Genomic DNA, 23,761 nt, shown 5'->3' with positions numbered 1-23,761 from the left:
AGTGATTTCTTGATTCAAGGCTCCTAAGGCAATTCAGCACCAGCAGCACCACTTGTGTGCTCATGCATGTTACCTTTCTTGTGTAGCTGAAGGGGAAATGATCTAGTGCCTAATTACAGAAAATGGCAGCAATATCACGTGTGAGCAGTTGTGGCTGCTTGGTGTAAAAGCATGCCATAACTCTGCTTCACAGAGGAATGGAAGGAAATAGATCCTCTGATGGGACTGCTTCTCCTCCACTGAGAAGGCTGGATTAAAAATAAATGCCAGATCTGAGACTCTTTCCAGTTGATTGTTCCTTATGAGAACTTCACTGCATCGTAAACTATGATACATTTCATGTTTGTTTGCATTTCCTCTTGTTTGTAGGCTGTAAACCACTGCTGCATCTTTCTTACTGGCTCATCTGCGTGTAGGCTGCATCAGAGCCTCATCTCAGAAGTAGCTTCCTCAAATAGATGCCCCACAGCACCCACTCCAGCACTGGGTTTCTGATACTCCTTGCAATCCCTGCACTGCTGCTATGGGCTCCTCGTGAATTCGGGTCCTACTGTGTCAGCAGCTGTAGTGGTACTGCTTTCCCTAGGGGATGTACAGCAGAGGTGAGGTGCTGCCACACAGCAGATGCATTTCTGTTGCTTCAGCATGAAGAATTTCTAGGACAAGCCTGATAAGCTCAAAAAACAGTGTCAGAGCAATGTCAGTATCAAATGTTACATGGAGACACTAGCTAAATGATGCCTAGAAAGCACTATTACTGAGGTAAAATTGAAAACAACCTCTTTTACCAAAGCTTGTTAAGAGACTTGGAACAGCTTGGCCAGATGCAAATACTTATAAATACCTTGAACCTGTGTCTTGGTTGTAGCCGAGCTTTGACCACGTGGTTTGCGATGCAATGGGAGGGAGGCTTGATTTAGGATGTGGCAGGAGGCTGTGTGATTCCCCTGAGGTGCAGCTTAGAACAGCCCCGGGGCTGCTTCAGGCTGGGCCAGCTGCGGCCATCCCCTGGGAACAGTACTGTTGGGTTGCATCTGCTTCCATTTCTCCTTCTTCTTACCTCTGGCATTCCTGATCTGGAGCTTATATAGTTGCAAGATAGCGTTGGTTTCACTTGCTATCTGTCATCCTGGAGTTTTGGAGCTATGTGGCAGGAATTGCAGCCTTCCAGGTACTTAATCTGTCCCAGTACTTTGGCTATTTGTGTTTTTTAACAAACTGGCACCAACAGCTGCTCCTCCAGTCTGAGAGGTCTGGTGCCACTTACAAGGTATCAAACCTTTTGCGGCACTGATTTAAGGGTAGATGCACCCAAGATAGGCACCTCTGGTCTGTTCTTGCCAAATCCCTGCTGCCTCTGTTGAGTGGACAGAGCCATGGCTCCAGTCAGGCCCTTTCTGACAGAATCTCAGATTCTGAAGGGTGTATTGGGCCTAGCAGCAGGACTTCTTCCCCACTACCATGCCTGCACTGGTGAAAGAGCATGCACATGGGACCAGGCAGTGATGGAGAAATGAGAGAGGGGTGTGAGGCGGTGGCAGCGGCTTTTGAGCTGTTTGGAGCTCGTTTATAGGTGTTGAGTAACTGTTACCTCTAAACTAGGTATGAGCTGACATTTAAGCTACGTTGATGCAATCAGTAAATCCTCTCCTACTCATCTGGAAGTTGTGCTTTAATAATTGTATCCTTGGCTGTAGAATTAACCTGAGCTGCGTACCAAGGTTTAGTTTTTGCTGCCTCATTTCTCTCTTTTCATCCTTCTTCCTGCTCACTTAGAAAATTTTTTACTTTGTTTGGAAGCCCTCAGACTGGAGTAATTTTCTGCATCTGTGCTGGGAAGCAGGAAGGTGAGTGTAGGACTGTAACTTATCCAGCCCTGGGTTAAGTCAAGCAGGCACGAAGGAGAAACAAACAGTTTGGGCCAGCTGTAGCAGGGGTGTAGGTTCAGGATCAACCTATTCAGCTCTTATATGGAGTTTTACCATTGTAAATCTGTCATCCTTTGCCAGGACAAAGTGTGGCAGTGTTGACTGGCATCTCTGGAAGACTGGTAGACTTGGTATAGCATATGTGGAAAGGGGATTTGCTTTTGATCTGGGAGCTGGAAGTCCCAGGAGTTTCCATGCCATATTTTGTATTATTTTTCCCCTGTATCCTATGAGACTGCTGTGTGAAGAGGAGAATAAAGAAGTACATGGAGGACTTGAAAATTCTGGGGCGAAAAGAAAAAGTTTGAATGAAACTTGGTTATGGTTGGTATGGTTAGGTTGTGGTTGGACTTGATGATCTTTAGGGTCTTTTCCAACCTGAGCAATTCTATGATTCTATGAAACTTCCAAAGTGTCTTAGTGATTTATGGACATCAGTGCATATGCAGATTGCCTAGACTTGTGTACTCAAGGCGTGAGTATGTGTTTGCTGGTCTTCCCATCTGTCAGCTTTTTCAAACACTTGTCTTAGCATTGTATGAGAACTCAAACCTGTGGTTAACTTCTGTGTTGTTGTTTTTTTGTTTGTTTGTTTTACACTCAGACAAGTGAGGGAGAGATTAAAGAAGCAAGTTGCTGAGATGAAGGAGAAGTTTCCAGGTTTCACGCCAGGACTTGCGATTTTGCAGGTATTGTTTTCTTTAATGACAACTACAGAAAATCTTTGTTGCTTTACTGTGCTAAGTGGACAACTGATGAGCTTCAGCAAAACTGCTTTGCGAAATAGTAGCATTTTGTAAGGAACTGAAGTGCAGAGCGCCATGTGGGATGTTATTAATGCAGTTCTGTGATGTTTCATTGTCTTTATGTTTTTATGAGCCCCAAAGTCTGTCAGCTCTAACAGGTGTGATGGTACCAGATATCATTGAGGTTAATAAGGAATTTGATCAGCTGTTACATGAGAACATGGAGAGGGAGAAGTGAACAAAACAAACCTCCTTGTCCAAGGAGGCCTTGAGTGCAGAAGATTGAACAAAATCCCATTGCTGAAATTGATGTCTGTCAGAAGCTTGAGTAGGTGCTAGAATCTATGCATAAATGCTTGTGAATTAAAAAAATGCTCTTATCAGTTCAGGTTTGGGGCCTGTATTTGGCAGAATTAAGTGGTTTGGTTTTTTTTTCGTGACAGCTATAAAAAATGGAAACTTTTTGGTATGCTTAGATCTGAAGGTGAGTAGCAGTAACAACTGTCACATATGGATGGAACTGCATGGCTGCGAGGAAATTAATGGATTGAAAATGGCTGTTCAGAGAAGGGGCTTCTGTCCTTATTTAGTATTTAGGGCTCCTGAAGGGCTATCTCTGGATTCAATCACTAAGACCACTTTAGTACATGAAGAACATGCTCCTCTGCAATGCCAGGAACAAATCTGTGTTGTTTTTTTGTTTGTTTGTTTTTGTTGTTATTTTTCATTAGCTTTAAGAAGATCAACTCTACAGAAGACTTGTCTTTGGGTGCTTAGTAGGAAAGGGGAAGTTCCTTAATTTAAAATTCAGTAAGGGACGATTTGATGAAAGTTGCTGAGCTGCTGACCTTGTAAACTGTCTTCAAAAATTTCTCCCTTATAGTGTTACTGGAATCTTTTCTTGGTTGGTCTGTTTTCTCTTTAAACCAGGGTTGTCTCAGTCATAAATCTTTTACAATCTGTTTGCTCTCTGACACTTTTTTAAGATATCAAGCAGCCTCAGGTTGGGGAAGTTCATCTCCAAATACAGATATTCTTAACTGTCTTTTTTTCAGTTACGTTGGGACAATCAGATATTTCTGATATGCAGCACCAGACTCAGTATGTGCTCCTTTCCTGGCAGGTATCTGGTGTCCTCTGAACTGGAAGAATGAGTCAGTTATCTTTTATTTTTGTTCTGTAGTCAAGTGTATCCTCTTTTACACACTGTATGTCGTCTTTTTGCTAACGTGTCTCTTCTGCCTATATGATGCATCCTTTTTCCTAAACTCAGCAGACTCTACAAGGGAGACAGCCTATTTGTATAAGCCCAGGGAAGAAGTGCGTGCTGGTTGACTGGCTAATACAGTCATCCCTGCAGCTTGTGATCTGCGTGAGAAACAAGGAGAGCTCCCAAGTATCAGAGAACTGGGTTTCAGGAGTTTTCTTCGCGTTTTTTTTCCTGTTTGCCCTTCAGTTTCTAACAGTTGCAATGAGAATTACCTTTAGCAAAACATAGTGGATGATGCAAACACTTGTACTGTAATCACTCAGTAGTGCCAAAAACTACAGATATTTATTCTACTTGCTGCTTTCTCTTGTGCATTGCATTGTTTTTTCTTTGTTGTTTTTTCTTGTTTGATGGGAAAATTTTCATGGTACAAAACAGCAGTGGAAGAAGCCTCTCCATAAAGGGCATACATGCATAAAATTAAGATTCCTGGGTATCAAAGAGTACCAACTTTTTGAAAGGCTCATTCAGATAATTGGATGTTATCAGCACCTACTGATCATGTTAATTAACTTTCTGAGATGAAATGGCAAGCAATATTTTCTGCTTTGGAGAGCACTGTGTTTTTAAGGGTTTCCTAACAGATGTTAATGGTATTTATGCAGGAGATCAGACAACCTCTCTTTAGCTGCCTCTTACTTGAAAGAACACTTTCCTGTTAGCTCCAGATGCCTTTAGTCTGTATCAGCGTGGTATGGTTATTCAAGAGTACCTTTTTCTGCTCAGCATAGCTTTGAGGAAGCTAAGAATTATGTTGTTCTCAGCCTGTGGCTGGGTCTCTACTCTGCAGGGTGACTCAATTGTCCTTTCAACCTTAGGTTGGAAATCGGGATGATTCGAACCTCTACATTAATATGAAGCTGAAGGCTGCTGCTGAGGTAATGCCCAAACTGATAATTTTTTTATTTTTTTTTTTACCTCCCTAGAAAAGATCCAGTCAGAACATGAAATTACAGATGTGAATCAAATAGCTTTATTTAAGCTTTGTGTGTACTGGAGAAACCAGCGCTAGCCTGAATTCCTTGTTATAAAGGAATAATACAGATGTGTAATCTGACACAGAGCAGGGTACTCGGTAGCAGTCACACTGATTTCCTTTTGTATAATCAGCTCCTAAATGATGCGTGTCTGAAGTGCTGATGTTCTGTCTTTACTGACCTGTGGCCATGTGCTGACCTTCTCTCAGTTTCTTGTTGATGTGTAGCTGCCGTTGCCTTACATCTGTCACCAAGAGGTACATTGCATGCTACAGCAGGGCTGGGAATCTAGTGAGTCCCTGTTTTCCTTGGTGACAGCTGGCATCTATGCTGGCATCTCAGAGAAATATGCTGTCAAGCCAAGATGCTGTTGTTCATGCCAAAAGTTGAATGGGACAGTTGAAAAATGGGCCGATATAAGCAGGCAAAGTGCTAATCGTTCATCTTCTCCTTCACTGTTGGTATTTCCAAGTAAAAGGACTGTAGCAACAGAAATACGAGATAGACCTGGAAAATGTGCCTAAATGTAGATGAGAGTGAGCTCGACTGAAAGAATAGCCAGATCAATCTCTGATGTCATTTCAGAAACCAGATAATTTCTGGGTATTCTCATTTGCAGATTGGGATCAGTGCCAATCACATAAAACTGCCAAACACAGCTACAGAAGCTGAGGTAAGTAATGAAGTTGATACAGAAAAATCATGTAATTTCAAGCTGAAGGGATGAAGTTATCTTTTTTTGTAAAATGGAAGGGAAAGACTGCTTTTCTGCAGATACTAACTCATGAAAGAAGAACAGGAACCCAATGAGTTGTTTTTTTTATTTTAAAAAGAAAGCTAACGCACAACTACATAGAATTTAGAAACTTTAGCAGATGTGTTTCTCAAAAAATGTGAGTCATTCATACTTTTTGGTGGAAAAAACTAAGTGTGCTCTGTCTTTTAATCCAGATAAGGTTGTGTTGTTTTGTTTTTACCTTTTATTAATCTTGCTTCAGTTTATCAGCCACTAGGTTTTTGGTCTCTGCTCGTAGGTCCTCAAGTGCATCGCCTCGTTGAATGGAGACCCTGCCGTTCATGGCTTTATAGTGCAGCTGCCACTTGACTCTGATAAACCTATCAATACCGAAAAAATAACCAATGCTGTCGCACCTGAGAAGGATGTAGATGGGTAAGCTGACATCACCCCTAGAGAACATGACAGCTCCTGCAGAACTAGACCTCTATTTTTTTTCTTTTTTTCCTTCCTCCCCTTCCCTTTTAACTGGTAATTATGAGACTGGGAATTTACTTGGCCTCTATATTCTTTCAAAATACAGCTTAAGCAGCATCAATGCTGGGAAACTGTCTAGAGGAGACCTTGGAGACTGCTTTATTCCCTGTACTCCAAAAGGATGCATGGAACTTATCAGACAGACAGGTAAGGAGATTTCCATTATTCATGAATGCGGTAGTCTTCAATGAAAGGAGAAATTATGCATGTTGCGAGGCTGTCTCTCACACTGAAACCTTTGTTGAGTTGCCATGTTTCATCTCTGCCTTTTCAGATAGAAAAACAGCTAGTTTAAAGCAGTCCTTATTTTCTTCCTCCCAGCTCTCCAATTCTGTGTCATGCACAGCCCAAAGAAAAATAGTATCCTGAAAAATAGTATGAAGACACATATTGACCAGTATACTCCAGAGCCATTTGGGAATGGGGTGCAGAATGACCTATTGTTATTTTCTCCTACCTTCCTGTGGTACAGGTGTCCAGGTTACGGGGAAAAGAGCTGTAGTGGTTGGTCGGAGTAAGATAGTTGGTGCTCCTATGCATGACCTGCTGCTCTGGAATCATGCAACAGTAACCACTTGCCATTCCAAGACCTCAACACTGGCTGAGGAGGTAAGGGAAGGATGGACTCATGAGGCTGTAGTTATATGCTGCAAGCCAGTGCTGCCAGCTGCATGTTTCTGCCTGATGTTGTCTTAAGACAATGGGTCTGGGTTGTTTTTCATCTGAAATAGTTTTCCAATATTGTTCATCAAATGGTTGCATGACTCTACTGCTGTTGAAGGTCCTTATATAGAGGGTTGAAATTATAACAATGAAATTATTATTATTTTTATTTTCTTCGGGCAAGGACTGGGTATTTAATCATCCCTTCCTAATCTCCAAGTAGTGGCTTACAAGACACTGTATGTTTTTGTTTGTTTTTTTTCTGTAAAAACACCAAGTGATCTTCTACTTTCATGGCTAGGAAATGCTAGACCAAATTTCTTCTCCATGTTTTTGTTCTAGTCTATTTTCTATGACTGGGAGTTTGTACCATTTTCTTCTTTAGCAGTAAGAGTGACAGAAATAGTGTGTTGCTGTGCTGCCACCTACTTGAATTTTATTGAGCAATCAACACTGCCAGGCTCTATAGGCAAGTATCAAAGCTGGAAAAGGGGTAGGTGTACTTGAATGTAACTCAAATGCAAGATCAGAAACACTGCAATGCTTCATGCCTTTAAGTTGTTCAATAAGACTGTCATTAGTCTGATTAACAATGGAAGTGCTAATTGGTAATGAAATCTTATAAATAGCTCATCTCTGTCTAAGATACAAAGAAAAAATTCCAGGGGATAGCAGCTTCCTAAGAATACAAATGAAGCAGCAGAGGAAGTAGCAAGGAGCTTTTGTCCAAGTTTCTAGTAGTAACTTCGTGACTACGTCTGTCACACTTGGTGATTACTGTCTGAACAAATACTAATGCTGAATTGCAATCAGCTTCCCCAGCACTTTCATGTTATGCAGTCCTGGACATAAAAACCACAGCAGTGCTGCCACAAATAAAGTGCAGCTTACCATTCTGTGTAGGGGTTGTTCTTGGCAGCTGTCTGATGAGTCCTGGGTATATTTCTAGTAGTGAGAAGTAGCTAATATGCAGCTCAATATGCAGAGATATTTGAAGGAAGGAAGATCAGAGTATGCAGAAGGCTTTCATCTAAAAGTAGTGTGTATGATCTGTTTGGGAATCGTGGAAGAGTTCAGAGGAGGTTGTGAAGTGTTGACTAGCAACAGTTCAGGGTAGGAGTGTGAAAATAGGCTGTAATTTCTGGCTGTGGGAATTTGTCCTTGCCAAGGAACTGGTAGCTAGCTTTCATTGCTGCCAATGCCCTTCCATTCCTCCAGTGGCAGTGGGTGAGCGCACAATTTCACTGCAACTGAAACTGATTTAAGCTGCTCTTGAAGCAGCTCTGCCTTTGTCTATTGTTGGTGTGACACAGAGTTGTTTGTTTGGATTTTTTGTAGGTTGCTAAAGCTGATATCCTGGTGGTTGCAGCTGGCAAAGCTGAAATGGTGAAAGGTGAATGGATCAAACCTGGTGCAATTGTAATAGACTGTGGAATTAACCATGTGCCAGGTGCGTGGGTAATGTATAAAGAGTGGAGATTTGTTTGTATATAAATGGCAGTTGCTATGTAAGTACATGGATACAGTTTCCTTGGTGTTTTTAGTCCATATGGATTTATTTCTCATTTAAGTCTTAGGTGATGATGGCAACCCCTCTGAAGATTCGAGAATAAAACAAAGTTGGTTTTGAAGTACTCTTCTGAAGCAGATCAGTGATAGTTTTATTTCTGCCATCGGTGAGACTGATTATCTGTAGAGAAAAGAGGAGGCCTATGCGGTATTACAACATAGTATCTATGCAATTTGCCACATCTATATAGCTAAATTCTGCTGCTGTTGTCACTTTTGAGCATGCAGCCTTGCTGTCGTTAATTTGCACAGTTAGATCTCATTAAGCTGTTCTGTTTGAAACACCTAAATGGCAAGCAGTCTTTTAAAGTAGCTGTGAATATGTTGAATCACAACATTAACTTCTTAGGTTTGAATGACTGTTGTCTTGAAACAAAGCAGGTGCTGCAAGAAAATTGGTGACAGTGGCTCTGGCATAGAACAAAGTGCTTGAACATAATGGATTTGGGGGTAGGGTTTCATTTAGCTGAGGAACAGGCAGTCTGGCAATTTCTGTTTTCACCTCATTTTAAATCCAAATTGCAGATATTCAATGATATGGAAAATTAGTCACCATCCAGCTATCTCTCTGGTACACCCACAGGGTTTTTAGAAGGTAGTTTTCATAATTAATCAGTCATCTTGTTGACATTTAATGGAATGTAAAGAAATTTCTGCTCAACAGTCTTATTCCTCAAAGATGACATTGATTTGCATTTAAAACCATTAATTCTCTGTCTAATTAAAGTTAAAAAAAACTATCGGCTGTTGCTATTTGTTTGCTGAAATATTTGTGCCAAACTTCCCAAACTTAGGCAGTTTGCCAAAAAACAGAGTCATTGCTGATATTGGTGAAGCAGAGCAGTCTGGACACGACCACACTAATGTGTACCATCGCATTTCTGACATGTGATGACTTTTTTTTTTTTCTCTGGCTTGATGTGAATTGTATCTCTGTGGTCACATCCCTGTTTCTTTGCAATTCATCTGCCTCAGCAGTGCACTGAGGTCTGGGTTTCTTGTGCAGCCAGCCTACTCGGTGTTATTTACCAGTTTGTTTATGGCATTGTGTGAAGCTCACTGGTCAGGGCTTGATAGTGTACCATGGAAATGGTCAGATTTCAAAATGTGTGCCACAGCCTTTTCTGTGGTCTTCTGAAGCTACTGAGTTTTCCCATCTACTCTTTCCCTTCTGATAGATTGTGGGAAAAAGATTTCAGATGAATCTTCTGGAAAACCAGTGCCAGAACTGGGAGAATTTGCAATGCTATAAAGAGAACAGAAGCTAGGTCACCGGCTTCTCCAGCTACATTACTGTCCAGACAGAGTTATCGGTGCTAGCCATGATGATGCTTTGAACAATGGGGAAATAAATAGCGCAGTTGACATGCATCTCACCGTAGCTTTAAGTGCATCCAGTTAGGTGACTGCAGCTGAAGAAAAGAGAAATCTCTGGATCTGCAATTGTGAGATACATCTGGTCTTGGCATTTGTGTTACCACTGAACAGACTTTCTTCCCGGTCTCTCAGTAGAGTAAGGAGGAGAGAGGACCTCCTGAAACCTTTACAGACAAGGGTGTCTTATTCTCTTTCGAAACATTGTCATGTTTGTATTTCTCTCCTTACTGCTGCAGGTGGGAGCTAGTAGGAGCTAGTTTAGCAGGTGTTGTGAATGCCTTATTCCAGGCCTGTAGGAATTGCTTTGCTACAGGAATGAAGAGCAGTGCGGGCAGAGGAGTTTCCCAGAGATGGCACAGTGTTCGAAGTGTCCCTCTGTGACTCGTGATGGAGGAAGTGTTCCTGATCGGAGGATTCCTCTGATACAGGATTCTGCAGCCCTAGCCAACAAGGGACATTGAACAGCAGAATGCAAGAGCAGTGGATGATCTGCTTCCATGGATTTCTGTGCCATGATCTGCAAACACCTGAGGAGCCAGAAAGATGCAATAGGAAGTCTTGACCTGATACTCTTTTTATATCTCCGTGTTCTGGAAATCAAGTTGGCATCACAGGCCAATAAAATCAGGTTGTATTGGATCTGTCATCAAACATCTTTCCCAGTGATGGCCAGAAAAAAAGCCTACAAAAATGTTGTGTAGATGAGGGTCACACATGGTCTTGTATGCTTACTATCATATATCCAATTGAATAATAATTGAAAATGTGTTAACAATGTACATTGACTTGTGTCAGTGTGCAATTGGTATAATGTACAAGTTTACAGTGTGAATATTCCCAGCTCTGGTCTTAGCAAAGTAGGACTGTAAATCAGTTCTGCGCTTGGACCTGCAGCACCCCAGAGATTGAGATCATTGTACCTGTTCATTACATACGTGTAGGCATGTCCTTCATCTCTTAGATCTCACTTGGGTGCTGTCTATCATGTATTCTAGCTAGCTGATAACCTGCTGTATCAAAGAAGACACAGGCAACAGTTATCAGTGTCACTGATGCTCTCTGTAACTCTGTAATAAAGAGCAGAACGATGCATATTAAGAAGTTAAAATTAATGGGAAGAAGTAGAAAGAGTTGTATATGAGCTTTCCTTCAAAATAGTTTTTAAAGGTCCTTTAATAACCTCTGAGTTGTGCTCAGCAGCACTTGGCATAAGGTGTGAATGCAGGTGCAAGGACTTAAGGTTTGTTTGGCTCGTGCTCATCACAGTGTCTGTCTGTGTGGCAGATCAGGCTGTTTGTGTTTTAAGTCACGTGTTTCATCACTTGTTTTCTTCATTTTGAGGACTGGAGCCTTCCTGACTGGGGTGGTTGGTAAGCCTGCTTCGAATCCAAGGAAGAAAATACAATCATACTATTTGCCTTTTGCAAACTTAATTAATACTGCTGTCTGGGCCGGAAGGCTGGCCAGTCTGCAATTTGGGAAGTAAAACTTGACAGTTGCTGTAGAAACAATGTTAACAGCTGTGTCTTTGAACAAAGCTTGAACTTTAGGGAAAGTAAGTGTTGCTTAAAACATACATTCAGTAGAACATCCGAGCAGCTACCTGTCAGTAACAGTGCAGCTAAACGTCAGTGTTGACAGGACCTGCTTTTGCTCCATCTTGCATTTTACCACAGTCAGCTGTTAATGAGTTTGCTTTTTCTTACACTCTTCCTCTCCATCAAATGTATGCATGAACAGAACATAATCAGTAACATTAGCATACATTTATGGTATGCAAGATAATATTTCAATTTAACAGTATTAAAATCTGTCGTACATTTTTTTCACACTGCTTAACATTTTTTAAAGTCCTTATACCTGAAATAAGGATCTGCCGCTCCAGGAGAAACTAATGTTTGCTTTTTTTGTTATACTCTGTCCATAACTGGTGAGTTCCTTAGCTGGCTCTGATAGTTTCCTAATGTATTTTGTCTTTTTGTCTCCTGTGGGTGAGCTTAAATTTCATACAGCAGGTAGTAGCGTTTGTTTCTGCCAGAAAGGAGATTGTTCTGCTGGAGCTCTCTTAAGCTGCCTGTGAGTTTGTTTTGATGAGGATCTGTTCTCTGTGAACTGTAGTATTTACTAGTCCATCATAAAAGTGGCAATAGATAATTGAAGATCTTGGCACTTTCTGTCTTCAGTTTCTGTAAAGGTAGATAATTTTATTCAATAGTAAGGTCTAGATTTCCTCCAAAATGGAACAGAGCAACTGTAAATCTTTGTTTCTGGAACAAAACAACTATCTTCCTTTAGTGTCTTCTAGGTCACTGATCCGTATGTCCTTCATACTGAAAGTTTACTCTATCTTCAGAGCAGTACAGCAAGATTTGAGAGAGGATGGTTAAGGTGACATCTCTGTATGTACCGTTTGTGTGCTCTGCATGCACAGATGTAAGATTTGGTGTATGCTTTGCTTCCCCCTGCTGCCAGGAGCAGCATTTGTTTTGGAGTCTTCAGATTACCTTGTGGCAGTCTCAATTCCACTGAGAAAACACTTGCATCCTCAAGAAAGGGGAGACCCTCAGATCAGCCTGGCTGATAATAAATGGCACTTAATGGGAAGATGTCGTTTATGAGCCGTGATGCTCTGGGTGAAGTATGGTGGTAACAGCTTCATCTTAGGGTGTTGTTTTAACTTTCCTTTGCAGCTTCCTGTGTACTTAGCTTCTGGTTTCGTTACTCCAACAGAGGAAAAGACTTCAGCTTCAGTCAGTGCTGTTTTCTCTGTGTAACTTAATTTTTCCTTAAATCCCCAGATAGCACAAAGGCCAGTGGAAAAAGAGTTGTAGGAGATGTGGCATACGCTACAGCCAAAGAGAAAGCTTCTTACATTACCCCAGTTCCTGGTGGTGTTGGTCCAATGACTGTGGCCATGTTAATGCAGGTATGTGAACAGAGTATAAGATATACCGCAAGTCATCTCCTCTATGTTTGCCTTTGGGGTATGTTGCTGCTGACCATCACCACACTACAAAGAGCAGTTGGTGCTTTTTTCTTGCTCTTCCAGAAGTCTAGTTAGCATTTGCAGACCGACGAAGAAGGTGAACACAAAGGAAATGTTAGAAAGACAGTTGTTCTTCCTGGATTTGTGTGTGTGTTTTTTTGTTTTTAAACTGTACATTCTCAAATAAGATCCTGGTTTGTTTTACAAAGTTCTGGGTGTAATTCTAAAACTCTCCACAAGCTAATGGGATAAAGAGGAGGAGGGTAACAGAGTAAAGCTGCTCCTTCTGTTCCTTATTTTGCTTAAGAAACACTACTGACACACAGCACCAAAAAAAGCACAGTAAAAAATGCTATATATGGATATTAATATTTATATATAAATAGTATCTTCCACAGGACTGGATTCTTATCTATCAATATCTATTCAGATATAGACAAATATCTGTCTGTATTCCTGTCAAGGAAATTCAAAGCGAAACCTCATTCTGCATTGTTAGCAATAGTTCTAAATCAAAGCACTTTATATTAGTCCCAAACTGAGAGGGGAGGGGAAAACCTGTGCGAGTCTTTGTTAACTAAGAGGGTTCTTAGAGTGGTTGTTGCTGTAATGCCTTTTCATGCTTGATTTAGAGTACAGTGGAGAGTGCGCAGCGTTTTCTGGAGAAATTCCAGCCTGGAAAATGGAACATCCAGTACAACCAACTTACCCTAAAGATGCCTGTTCCAAGGTAATGCTTTCAGTGAAGCCACTGACGATGTTTGTGCATTGTAATACTCACTTCTGTTGGCAAAGTTTGTATAATGTAGGACATACAAGCATGTAGGTTGTAACTGGGGTTGAAGTTTGGAGAGATGTAGAAAGAAAGCGGCGCGAAGTCTCCCATGCGAGCAGAGTTAACCATCAGTGGTTCTGTGACACATGTTGAAATGTAGGCTTGCGTCATCCTTATAACATTAAGACATATAACACGGTTTACCACAGATGTTTTGAGCTAGATACTTGCTGATTCAGCATGTAGCAAATTTTCGATCTGACATTGCAAAAAACCTGGCACCTTAAAGTAGGAGTTGGTAGAATCCACATGGAGCAGTTTAAAATACAGAGAATACCATAACAGAGCCTTACACGGTGTCTACAGAAAGACATTCTTTTGTATAATTTTCTTGTTCATTTTGTTTCATTTTGTTGCTGTCCTCTGAAGATACTTGTATTCTGCTGTAGCCAATATTAGTGGAATTGATTCATTTAATTAGGAAAGGGTGAAGCTTCCTTTTTAGAATGTAGACCAGGTGCTTCTGAATCATGCTGCCAAAATCAGGGTATTTGTGAGAATTCTAGTATTTACTAATTGATCTTTCTTTCAGTGATATTGAAATATCACGGTCTTGCATACCCAAGCCCATTGATCAAGTTGCAAAAGAAATTGGCCTGCTCCCTGACGAGATAGAGCTGTATGGCCAAACTAAAGCCAAGGTTCACCTGTCAGTCCTGAAACGTCTGAAGAACCAGCCAGATGGCAAATATGTTGTTGTTACTGGGTAGGTACTTCTTCAGCTGAGGAGACATCACTTACATGATGTCAGGATGAAAAGAAATTTTGGTAGTATTGCTTGTTGTTGTATTGTCTTTTGGTAAACTGACTGTATGGAGTACTGGCATTAACTGCAGTCACTAGGTGCATGTGTTATGCCTGTAATTGTTTTGAGGCTCACCTACTACAGGAGTTTCATTGTATCTGTTGTACTTTCTCACTGCAGGATTACTCCCACTCCTCTGGGAGAGGGGAAGAGCACCACCACCATAGGTCTTGTTCAAGCCTTAGGAGCACACCTCCACCAGAATGTCTTTGCTTGTGTTCGGCAGCCTTCTCAGGGGCCAACATTCGGTATAAAAGGTATGGGCTGTTGTGTTGCTTGGAGGTTGGCTAAATGGGAAAAGATAGCGGAATGTAAATCTTTGAATGCTGCATTGTAGTTTTCCATAATTCCCAATTAGGATGACATTTCTTTAAGAAAGAAAAAGTCTTGGTAACTTCTGCAGTGTTTCCTCAAGTGCTGTGCTGGGATATTAACTAAGCTGCCATCTTAGAGTCATTAATAAAATACATGTATTACCACCCTGGGCTAGGGAGACCTTTAATTGCACGATTTGACTATTGTCTCTCCGTAGGTGGAGCTGCCGGTGGTGGCTATTCTCAAGTTGTTCCCATGGAAGAGGTAATTGCTTATACAAAGCCTCACTGCACAGTTAGCTTGCAGACCTTGAAGAAACATTGCAGTCAGATAACTTAATATTTTTTTTCTGTGTCTATGGAAGGATGATTGCTTGATTTCAGCAAAGCTTTTTTAGAAAATGCACTTCTTTCTTTGTTTCAGAAGGGCAACTGCATGCTCAGGGAATTTCACAGAACTGAGAATTCCCAGTCCCTCTGTTCCCTCCCCTCTTCTGCCCTGAATTACTGCATACCCTTGAGCGAAGTACATCCTGTACCTCTTTTTCCCAGCACTGAAATTAAGATTATAATGACTTAATATGTTTTGGAAGCATATTAAATAGTTCTGTCAGCAAGAGTGGTCACTGACTCCTTCTGTGAGCTATTTTGGTGTACTCATGTTTTAGATTACTGACGTGGAATGGGAAAAGGGAAAATGCAAATCAATAATGCCAAGATCTCAGCCTGTGGGTGACTGGCACTGCAGTGCTTTTTTGGTGTGACTTGGCAACAAGTAAAATCCTTTGTCTGGGGGCAGGGGACTGACAGGCACGTGTAGCACGTGCTCTTGTGCTTCCCCCAACTCTCTTGTAATTGCCCGTAGAGTCTTACCTTTGTCTTGTGCACCATAGGTTGACAGAGGACAATTTTAGGAGGAAAAGTAGGAATGATCAAAAGGGCTGTTTGTTCCTTTTGATGCATTAGTCCAGAGAAGATTTGAAAACGAAACAAAAAAATGTTAAGGAGGCAGATGATTGATTTAGTCACGTGCCAGAAACGTGTGAATAATAGATGTGACAGGAACAATAATCTCCTCCTGTTTGGGAGTGTTAGTGAGACAAAGTAGAAGATCTGGGCACGTGCAGCAGTGGGAAACAGACCCACAATTGAAATAAACTGGCTGAAAGGACTTCAAGTATGACTACATGGTAGAAAAATGCATTGTGATGTTGTTGGGAGTATTTTAATCAATGCATGACTCCAGGTACTAACATTTTACGATACAGTAGACACTATAATGACCTTGATACACCACTGGGTGTTTCTGCATGCAACTTTCATCCCAGGAAGTTATTAGCAAGCAAGCCATTTTTCAGTGATGACTGTAGAACTAAGGTGGTAATAATTGCTTCTTATTGCATATATGTAGAATGACAAAATTGCCATTTCCTAATTAGTATTTATAATTGCTGTGTGACTAGTTCCACTCTGTTTTTTTGCTGTTTGGTTTATAAGACCGCAGTAGCAAGGCTCTGACACAGTGGTATCATAGTCTTCTGTCATACCACTTTTTTTATTGTCATTTTTTCATCTTCCTCCTGTGCTGCACTGCTACAGAGGAAAAAAATTGTCTTAACAGCAACCTTTCCTTCTCTGCCCTAATGCAGGTTTGTCAAGTAAACTCTATATCCAGAATCTTTTGTCAGTATAGCTACAGTGCAGGAAGAAAACTCACGTAGACAAACCCACTCAAACCATCTTTTAACAAGATAGAACCAAGAAAATTACTAGCGTTGTCACCGTGTAATGTGTGGTCTGCAAGCCCTGCCTACAATACTCTGTGTGAGTGGTTAGCTTATGCAGAGCTCTCTGCAACCACAGCTCTATTGCTAGCACCACCTAAGGTTGCTGGCTTGAGTTTAGCTCAGATATGTTTGTGGGAACAGCAGGAACTTCAGCTGAGGTATGTGTGAAGCCTGTTGTGCAAATAATGTGAGTGGGTCAGAAGGAAGGTGAAGGAGGAGCAATGCAGATGTGCCATACCATGCTGTTCTCAGATATTAAGGAATGGTTCTTGTGTAAAAATCTTATTTGGAAGCTTTGTTCTGGAAGTTTGTAAAATGACATAAATGTGGGGGAGGCATTTTTCTGTTTTCGAGAAATTCTTTCCTCTCTTCCACATACTGCACTGAGCAATCTCTTCCCCCTCCACCCTCACGCACTTCAGTGTTGCTATTAATATGTCTCTTTCCACTTGTCTACGATGTATTGAAATATATGAAAATTGCAGCAGGATGAGATAAGTGATATGTTTTATGTCCTTTAGTTTAACCTTCACCTCACTGGTGACATCCATGCTATCACTGCAGCGAACAACCTGGTTGCTGCTGCTGTGGACACGCGTATTTTCCATGAGCTAACTCAGAGTGACCAGGTAGGATCCTTTCTTCCCATGCTGACCCATCTCATTCTGGTCAAGATGTTTCGGGTGTGCCAGCAGTACTAACCATATGTTTCATTCTGCAAGGCCCTCTATAACCGTTTGGTGCCTTCTGTCAACGGTGTTAGGAAGTTCTCAGAGATTCAAATCCGAAGGCTACAAGTAAGTTCACGAGTTTCACGTTGGTTTCTGATTCGGTTTAACTTATTCCTCCTTTATGTATTCTGAGCTTGGTTACAAAAACATTCATGTTGCCCTGTAGGTCATAGAATCACCTTGGGTGGAAAAGACCTTTAAGATCATTAAGATCAAATTAGAGTCCCATCACTATAAACTATGTCCCTTAGTGCCATGTCTGCATGCCTCTTAAATACCTCTGGGGATGGGTACTCTACCACTTCTGTAGGCAGAAGTGTTCCAGTGCCTAACTACCCTTTCCATGAAGAAATTCTTCCTAATTGCCAGTTTAAACCTCCCCTGACTCAGCTTGAGACCATTTCCTTGGGTCCTATCACTTACCTGATATAAGAAACTGACTAGACCAACCAACAACTAGAATGTCATTCTGCTAGCACTTGTTTTCTGCATCAAGTGTGCAAAAGTCTGGTAGCCCATGTTACAGCACAGATAACAATGAGATGAAGTTCCAAAGGGAAGAATCATTGATTTGACTCTGTTATATGCTGTGTGAGTAACACAGTGGGAAGAAGCAGAGAGATTAGTGCCCTTTGTTAATAGTGACAATTTAGTGTTCTTAACGTAGATTTAGAAAAGACCAGCATTAGTCTTTGTCCGTTACAGTCAGCTACAGATAAAGATGAATAATTCCTGTACATGTGACAGTCGTATAGATAATGCAGCACAGAAAAGACAATTTACAAAATTCAGCAAAAAGAGAAAGTAAAGATTTTCTTGTCTTATCTAGATTGAGCAAGCAGGAAATGAAAGGAAAAATGTGTGTCCCCTACATCCCTTCTCATGGAAAAAAATCTCAGTTAAATGAATACATCTACCATTGAGTGTTGGACCCTGAGCAGGTCACCGTTCCTTCAGTCATCAGTAATGAACATGAACCAGTGTGTGTCCCTGGCCTCTTCAAAAATGAGGAGTAGAGGAATAGTTTTTGCATTGGGCTTGAACCTTCTGGCTAGAGGGGCGAAGTGGGGCCTGCTAAGCTTATTCCAAGAGCAAACCTGTTTGAACAGCATTCGTGCTCTATTGGTTGCCACTTGGAGGCCAGGACCAATAGAATACTTAGGAAGCTAAAACTCTGATTTATTAATTGCCTATAATTTCTCAACTATTAAAAAATACGTGGTTTGCTTCCACTGTTGAGCAAAGTAGCTTTGTCATGTGGCTTGGTGGGCTGCTAAGGATGCTAATACTCCAGAAAGAGGATCTTTTTCATAGTATGGTGGATGTTTGTTTGTTTTTAATGCTGTACTTGAAGAGGAAGAGAACAGACTTCTTTCTTCCCTGCTGTTCTTCTGGAGAAAATAGGACTTAACTGTCTAGTTAATTAAAAAAAGGCTTACTCGCTCATAGATCAACTCAATTGTTTCCTTCATTTCTAAGCTTGCACTTGTATCAGTCTTGAGGTAATTCTTCTCTCAATTAAGCAACTTGGCAAACTGCCCATCCTCTCAGTATGTTCAGGATCAGCTTTCTGGAATGCTGACAGCCTTGTGACCAAGTTGTTTAATTCCTCCTTTGTGCTGCTTAACCAGTGTGCTGAAAGCCATGTCTTCAAATACGTATGGCTGTGTGCAGTGACCCTAGGCAAACTAATGAGAAATGGATGTAAGCATGTGAAACTAATGATTAGAACAAGGCGTGTAAGAAACTGCAGAGCTTTCTTTCTTATGTTTTCTGTAGATGTCTTGCACAAAATTAGGTGACAGGCTGCCCTGATGAGCTCTATTATCTGCGTTGCCCTTTCCTAGTTGGCAAGCAGTGAGCTCTGCTTCCAGGTTCACACCGATATGGATCAATTTGTATTGTTGTGGGACTTGAAAGGACACTAGTATGGCATTTCCTCCTTATTTCTGAATACACAGGTGCTGCTGCCAAAGGCTAATTGTTGTAGTGAAAGGTTCATTTCACTAAATCTTTTCATTATGCTTTTTTTTCCTCTTATTTCTTCTTTCTTCCCGCAGAAATTGGGCATTAGCAAAACTGATCCTGCAGCTTTGACAAAGGAGGAAGTAAACTTATTTGTGAGACTGGACATTGACCCAGCCACCATAACATGGCAAAGAGGTACAAGAGCCAATAAATTAAAGTATTGCTAAAAAAAAAAAACAAAAAAAACACGAAAACATATCAAACCAGATTGCAAGTATAGGAGGAACCAGGTTTTCTGGGGTAGCAGGAAACAAAGCAGTGCTGGTTTCTCTATTTGGTGGGATGGGTGCCTGCAGCTGGGATACTTTTTTTTTTTTCCTTAATCTTTGTGAATTCGGTGTAGGCCTCACTAATTGGTTCAAGTTTCTGCTTGTGGTTTTGATGGTCACTGAGTATTTTCAGTTTGGCAACCGTAGCAAACAGTCTTTCTGCCTGCACATTTGAGAAAGCATTGTGAGCACGGAGAGGCTACTGGAATTAAACTGAATTTTAGTCTGCCCACTTGCTCTCTTGGGGACTGACAGCAGAAAAAGCCTAGATTTTTAAAACGTGTTTAAAGATACCTGAAGTAAGATCAATCTCTGATCTTGTTGAATTAATATTTCACTAACAAAAGGAATTTCAGATAAGCAGGAAAAAAAAAAGGTGATTTAGACCCCAAGAGTATTGCTTTTCCTTCTTTTTATGAAAATACGATGTGAAATTATTCTCCAAAATTTGCTTCATAACCTATAATGGAGCTAAATTAGTCTGCCTCATGGGAAATATTTTATAAAATACTTAGATTTTTTCAAGAAGCTAGTACCAAAAAAGAAAAAAAAAAAAGCCAGCAAATTTAAGCCAGTATTTGATCGTTTGTGTTTCAAGGGTAATTTGAGCTACTGGGGTTGCATGGAATGTCATTAAATGGTAAAATCTGACCATTTTATCCTTTCATTTACAACATGATAATTTTATTTCTTTTTTCCATAGTAATTTCCTGATTTCATTTTGACTAATGATGATGAAAAAGAAATTGGAATAATACCAGCAGCTCCGCTTTTCAAAGAGATTTTGGACTTGTGGTTATTGAGCACATAGGGAGGTAGACTTCTGGGTGCAGTGCAGAGTCTGCATTGACTGTGAGCATCTTAACATCATTGCAGTTCAGTTTTGAGGAAGAATAATGCTTCTTACTACTTGCCATTCTGTTGGAGAGCGTGGTGTCCTAAGCTGCCATCTTCTATTCGTGGCTTATCTAGCCAAGTGTTTGTGGTGGTGTGTAGATGTGACTTAGGTCATGCAGTGTGACTTCTTACATCTTTCTTTCTGCATCCTCACAGTACTGGATACAAATGACAGATTCCTTAGGAGAATCACTATTGGACAGTCTCCAACAGAAAAAGGCTTTTCACGAACGGTAATTACTTTCCTTTCTTGCATCTTTTAAAGTACTTTGAAAAATATGATTCTAAAATAAACTACTTTAACTCCAGGTGTTTGTCTTAACTGCTACCTTGTTAAAGAGGAAGCAGAACATCTCTTTGGCCTAGCGGTTAAATTCACTACCAATGCATCGTATAGTTTTACTATCTGTTCTTTTCATCCCTTTCCTGATCATTGGATTCCTGAACTGGGATGACTGTGGCATAGTAACAGCGACATATGAATGCTGTCTGCAAATATGGTGCCTGGCAATTGCTAATCTTAGCCAGTGCACATGCTGTGGGTGGGATGCAGCTGACCATAATTCAACACAATATCTGAGCTTGTTGTCTAGATTCATTTTATAATCAACATTAAAAAAATAGGCAACCAGGACCATGATATCTTTCACCCTTTAAGTAACTGTCAAATTAATGGTTCAGATGAGTTGTGCCCAGAAAAGCCTTTTTTTTTTTTTTATCAGAAAAGGTCTCTAGGGTGCCTAGCTTCAATGGAGGTATTGTGTTATGTCAGATGAATTCTACCTTTCCTTTGCTATAAAACCAGTTGTTGGTTTTCATGTGTTGGTTGTATTTTTTGTCTTATCCCGTACCGTTTAGCGATTGTTAGATGAATTAGTAAGCTCAGTCTTCAAAAATGTATCGTTGGTGTTAAAGTTCTTACATGAATCACCAGTTTTGTGCCAGGAGTCATGTAATAGCAATGGAATAAGTATATTGTACTTTATTTTGCAGAAAAGAATCTGATCTGAAACGGTGAATTTAAATTATGTATGTGCTGAGGGTAATATCTTAGATTGTTCTCATGGATGTATGTCCATATTTATTTATTATAATGGTGATAACTGACTTTTTTTTTTTTCCCCCAGGAATTTGAGGACGGTAAAGATTTCTACTGGGGAATTGTGGTGAATTCACATTCTTTATTCCTCTCTTGCAGGCTCAATTTGACATCACAGTGAGCAGTGAAATCATGGCAGTTCTAGCACTCTCTGATGGCCTGGATGACATGAAAAAGAGACTGGGCAGAATGGTTGTAGCTTCCAGCAAGAGAGGAGAGCCAGTTACAACAGATGACCTTGTAAGAGAGTCATTCCATTCTCGAATGCTAACTTTCTTCTATTGCTTCTGAAAGTCATTGGATTGAAAAACATAGAGATGATTCTGTACAGGACAGACTTTAGTATATAGAACATTAAAGATGAAATTTTAGTCTCTGGAGTTAGTAAAGGATTTCTACTTTGGTGTGGCTAGCGCCTTACCCAGAGACTGTGCATACATGTGTTCTGGGCAGGGACAAAGGGTCCTGTGTGTTGTGCTGTGTGTCAAATCGGAGCTAGCACCATAGGAATTAAGGAGAAGTACATGGTGGCTTCTAAATAAAAAAGCATATTTACAAATAGTAAGAATTCAGAATGCATCCTGCTGGCCTTCCGATTTCTTAAGCTCCCTGGAGCAAAGAAAACATAAAGCAGGGACAAAGCCTGGTGCAAATTTAATTACAGATGATGAAATACCTTATGCTGAGAGATTGTGAATTCTATAAAAGTCGAACGTGTTGCAACTAAGTGGAAGGTTTCCATATGGCAGCCTTTTTGAGAGGCACAAATCTCTTATTCCCACTGAATGAAATGTTGAATTTAATAGCACTAGTGATGTCTGTTACCAGTATGTAGTGATAAGCAACAGTCCCAAGCTGCAGTACTGTCTTGCGGCTGTTCACTAGTGCAGTTCTTGGCATGTTTGTGGAGTGTGTCAGTTAGAACTCTCCCATACAGTGCTTCAGCATTGTTCAGGGGATAGCGTGCGCTCCAGATGCTTTTTCCAGTAAGTGTTTTGTAGATGGCAGCCCTGTCTGGAGAAGGAGAAGGGAATTGAGCTCTGTATGTGAGCTGTACCTGGTCACTTGCCTCAAGGCAGAAAACAGGCTCAGGATTGTTGCAGTAGTCAACAGAGGAGTGATACTGGTCTTCTGTTGTGTGTTTTTGTTTTATGTTCATCCCACAATAACTCTAAGAAGCAGTCAGGTGCCAGCGTGGCCTGACTCTGGACCTGCAGGAAGAGGGCTAGGCTGGGAAGCATTTATCTGTAAAGTATCTTGATGTGAGACATTTTTTGGGTATGAGAGAGCATGTGCCAAAGTTCTGTAGGCAGCTTTGAAATTTTTAGTTCCTGCTCCTAATGTGCTGCCACACTTTAACCTTAAGTACCTGAGTTAACCCCTGTTCTGGAAAACAGAAGTCTCTCCTGCTGCCCATCAATGGATAAACTTATGTAGGGAGTTGCTTTATGAGTTTTATGTGGGATCTAAGATTTCTAGTTTTTAAGACTTTTTTTCTCTTTTTTTTTTTAATTTTGTGCTCTGTAATTGTGGCGTGGAGGATGATACCAGGTCTGTCCAACAGGTCCTCAGGTTTTGCATATTTCTGCAGGTGGTTGGCATTGGCTTGCTTGGTTGGGACTGTGTTGCATGCTCCTCATACAGGCCGGAACATGGTGATTGCAGAGACCAGACTGACACAATAAGATGTCCAGATCCTTCTGCTGTAGTATAACCAGTGTCATGAGCGCACTACCGGCTCAAAGGAACTGGGGAGAAATGAGGAATCAAAGACTGACTATGGGTTTTCAGAGACGGAGATGTATTGAAGTGTTATTGATTGACAGGCCTGAAATGTCATCATGGAAATCTTGCTCTGTATCTTTCATTATTCTAGAGATGACTGAAGTTTAAAGCTTATCCATTAAATGTTAACTAAGCTTTCATGTGGCAAGATTGAAACTAATGAAACATAGCAGTGAATGTCTTCAAAAAAAAAAAAAAATGATATAATTGAGTGCTGCAATTCAATTGACATTAAAAGGGAAGAAGAAATTGTCTTGAAAAACTTTCCCTGCTTTCTGCCACTGAATGGGGCACAGTAAACCATGTGTACCTAACGGTTACTCTCTCACTGCTCTTCCTTTTTCACCTTGTTACAGCATGAAAACAGCAGTTTGTCTTCAGTGCGAAGTAAGTTGGCCAAGCAAGATCATAACAGAAGAGGC

The 23,761-nt window shown here is 40.8% G+C and overlaps 1 protein-coding gene across 1 annotated transcript in view; it reads left to right on the top strand.

Annotated features, from left to right (window-relative positions):
• Positions 1-23,761, top strand: part of MTHFD1 (methylenetetrahydrofolate dehydrogenase, cyclohydrolase and formyltetrahydrofolate synthetase 1) — a 39,540-nt gene that overhangs the window by 4,217 nt on the left and 11,562 nt on the right. Inside the window, exons 2-18 of the mRNA XM_021402607.1 lie at positions 2,533-2,617; positions 4,763-4,822; positions 5,541-5,594; positions 5,956-6,092; positions 6,241-6,341; positions 6,667-6,803; positions 8,196-8,307; positions 12,602-12,729; positions 13,422-13,519; positions 14,157-14,330; positions 14,550-14,686; positions 14,962-15,008; positions 17,052-17,159; positions 17,253-17,327; positions 19,322-19,424; positions 20,612-20,688; positions 21,654-21,794. Of these exons, the coding sequence (XP_021258282.1) occupies positions 2,533-2,617; positions 4,763-4,822; positions 5,541-5,594; positions 5,956-6,092; positions 6,241-6,341; positions 6,667-6,803; positions 8,196-8,307; positions 12,602-12,729; positions 13,422-13,519; positions 14,157-14,330; positions 14,550-14,686; positions 14,962-15,008; positions 17,052-17,159; positions 17,253-17,327; positions 19,322-19,424; positions 20,612-20,688; positions 21,654-21,794 (1,774 nt within the window). The remainder of the gene's footprint in view (positions 1-2,532; positions 2,618-4,762; positions 4,823-5,540; positions 5,595-5,955; positions 6,093-6,240; positions 6,342-6,666; positions 6,804-8,195; positions 8,308-12,601; positions 12,730-13,421; positions 13,520-14,156; positions 14,331-14,549; positions 14,687-14,961; positions 15,009-17,051; positions 17,160-17,252; positions 17,328-19,321; positions 19,425-20,611; positions 20,689-21,653; positions 21,795-23,761) is intronic.

Source organism: Numida meleagris, chromosome 6 (genome assembly GCF_002078875.1).
Source record: "Numida meleagris isolate 19003 breed g44 Domestic line chromosome 6, NumMel1.0, whole genome shotgun sequence".
In the NCBI taxonomy this organism is placed as follows: domain Eukaryota; kingdom Metazoa; phylum Chordata; class Aves; order Galliformes; family Numididae; genus Numida; species Numida meleagris.
Note: the sequence above shows the minus strand (reverse complement) of the source record. Positions and strands in the feature narration are given on the sequence as shown.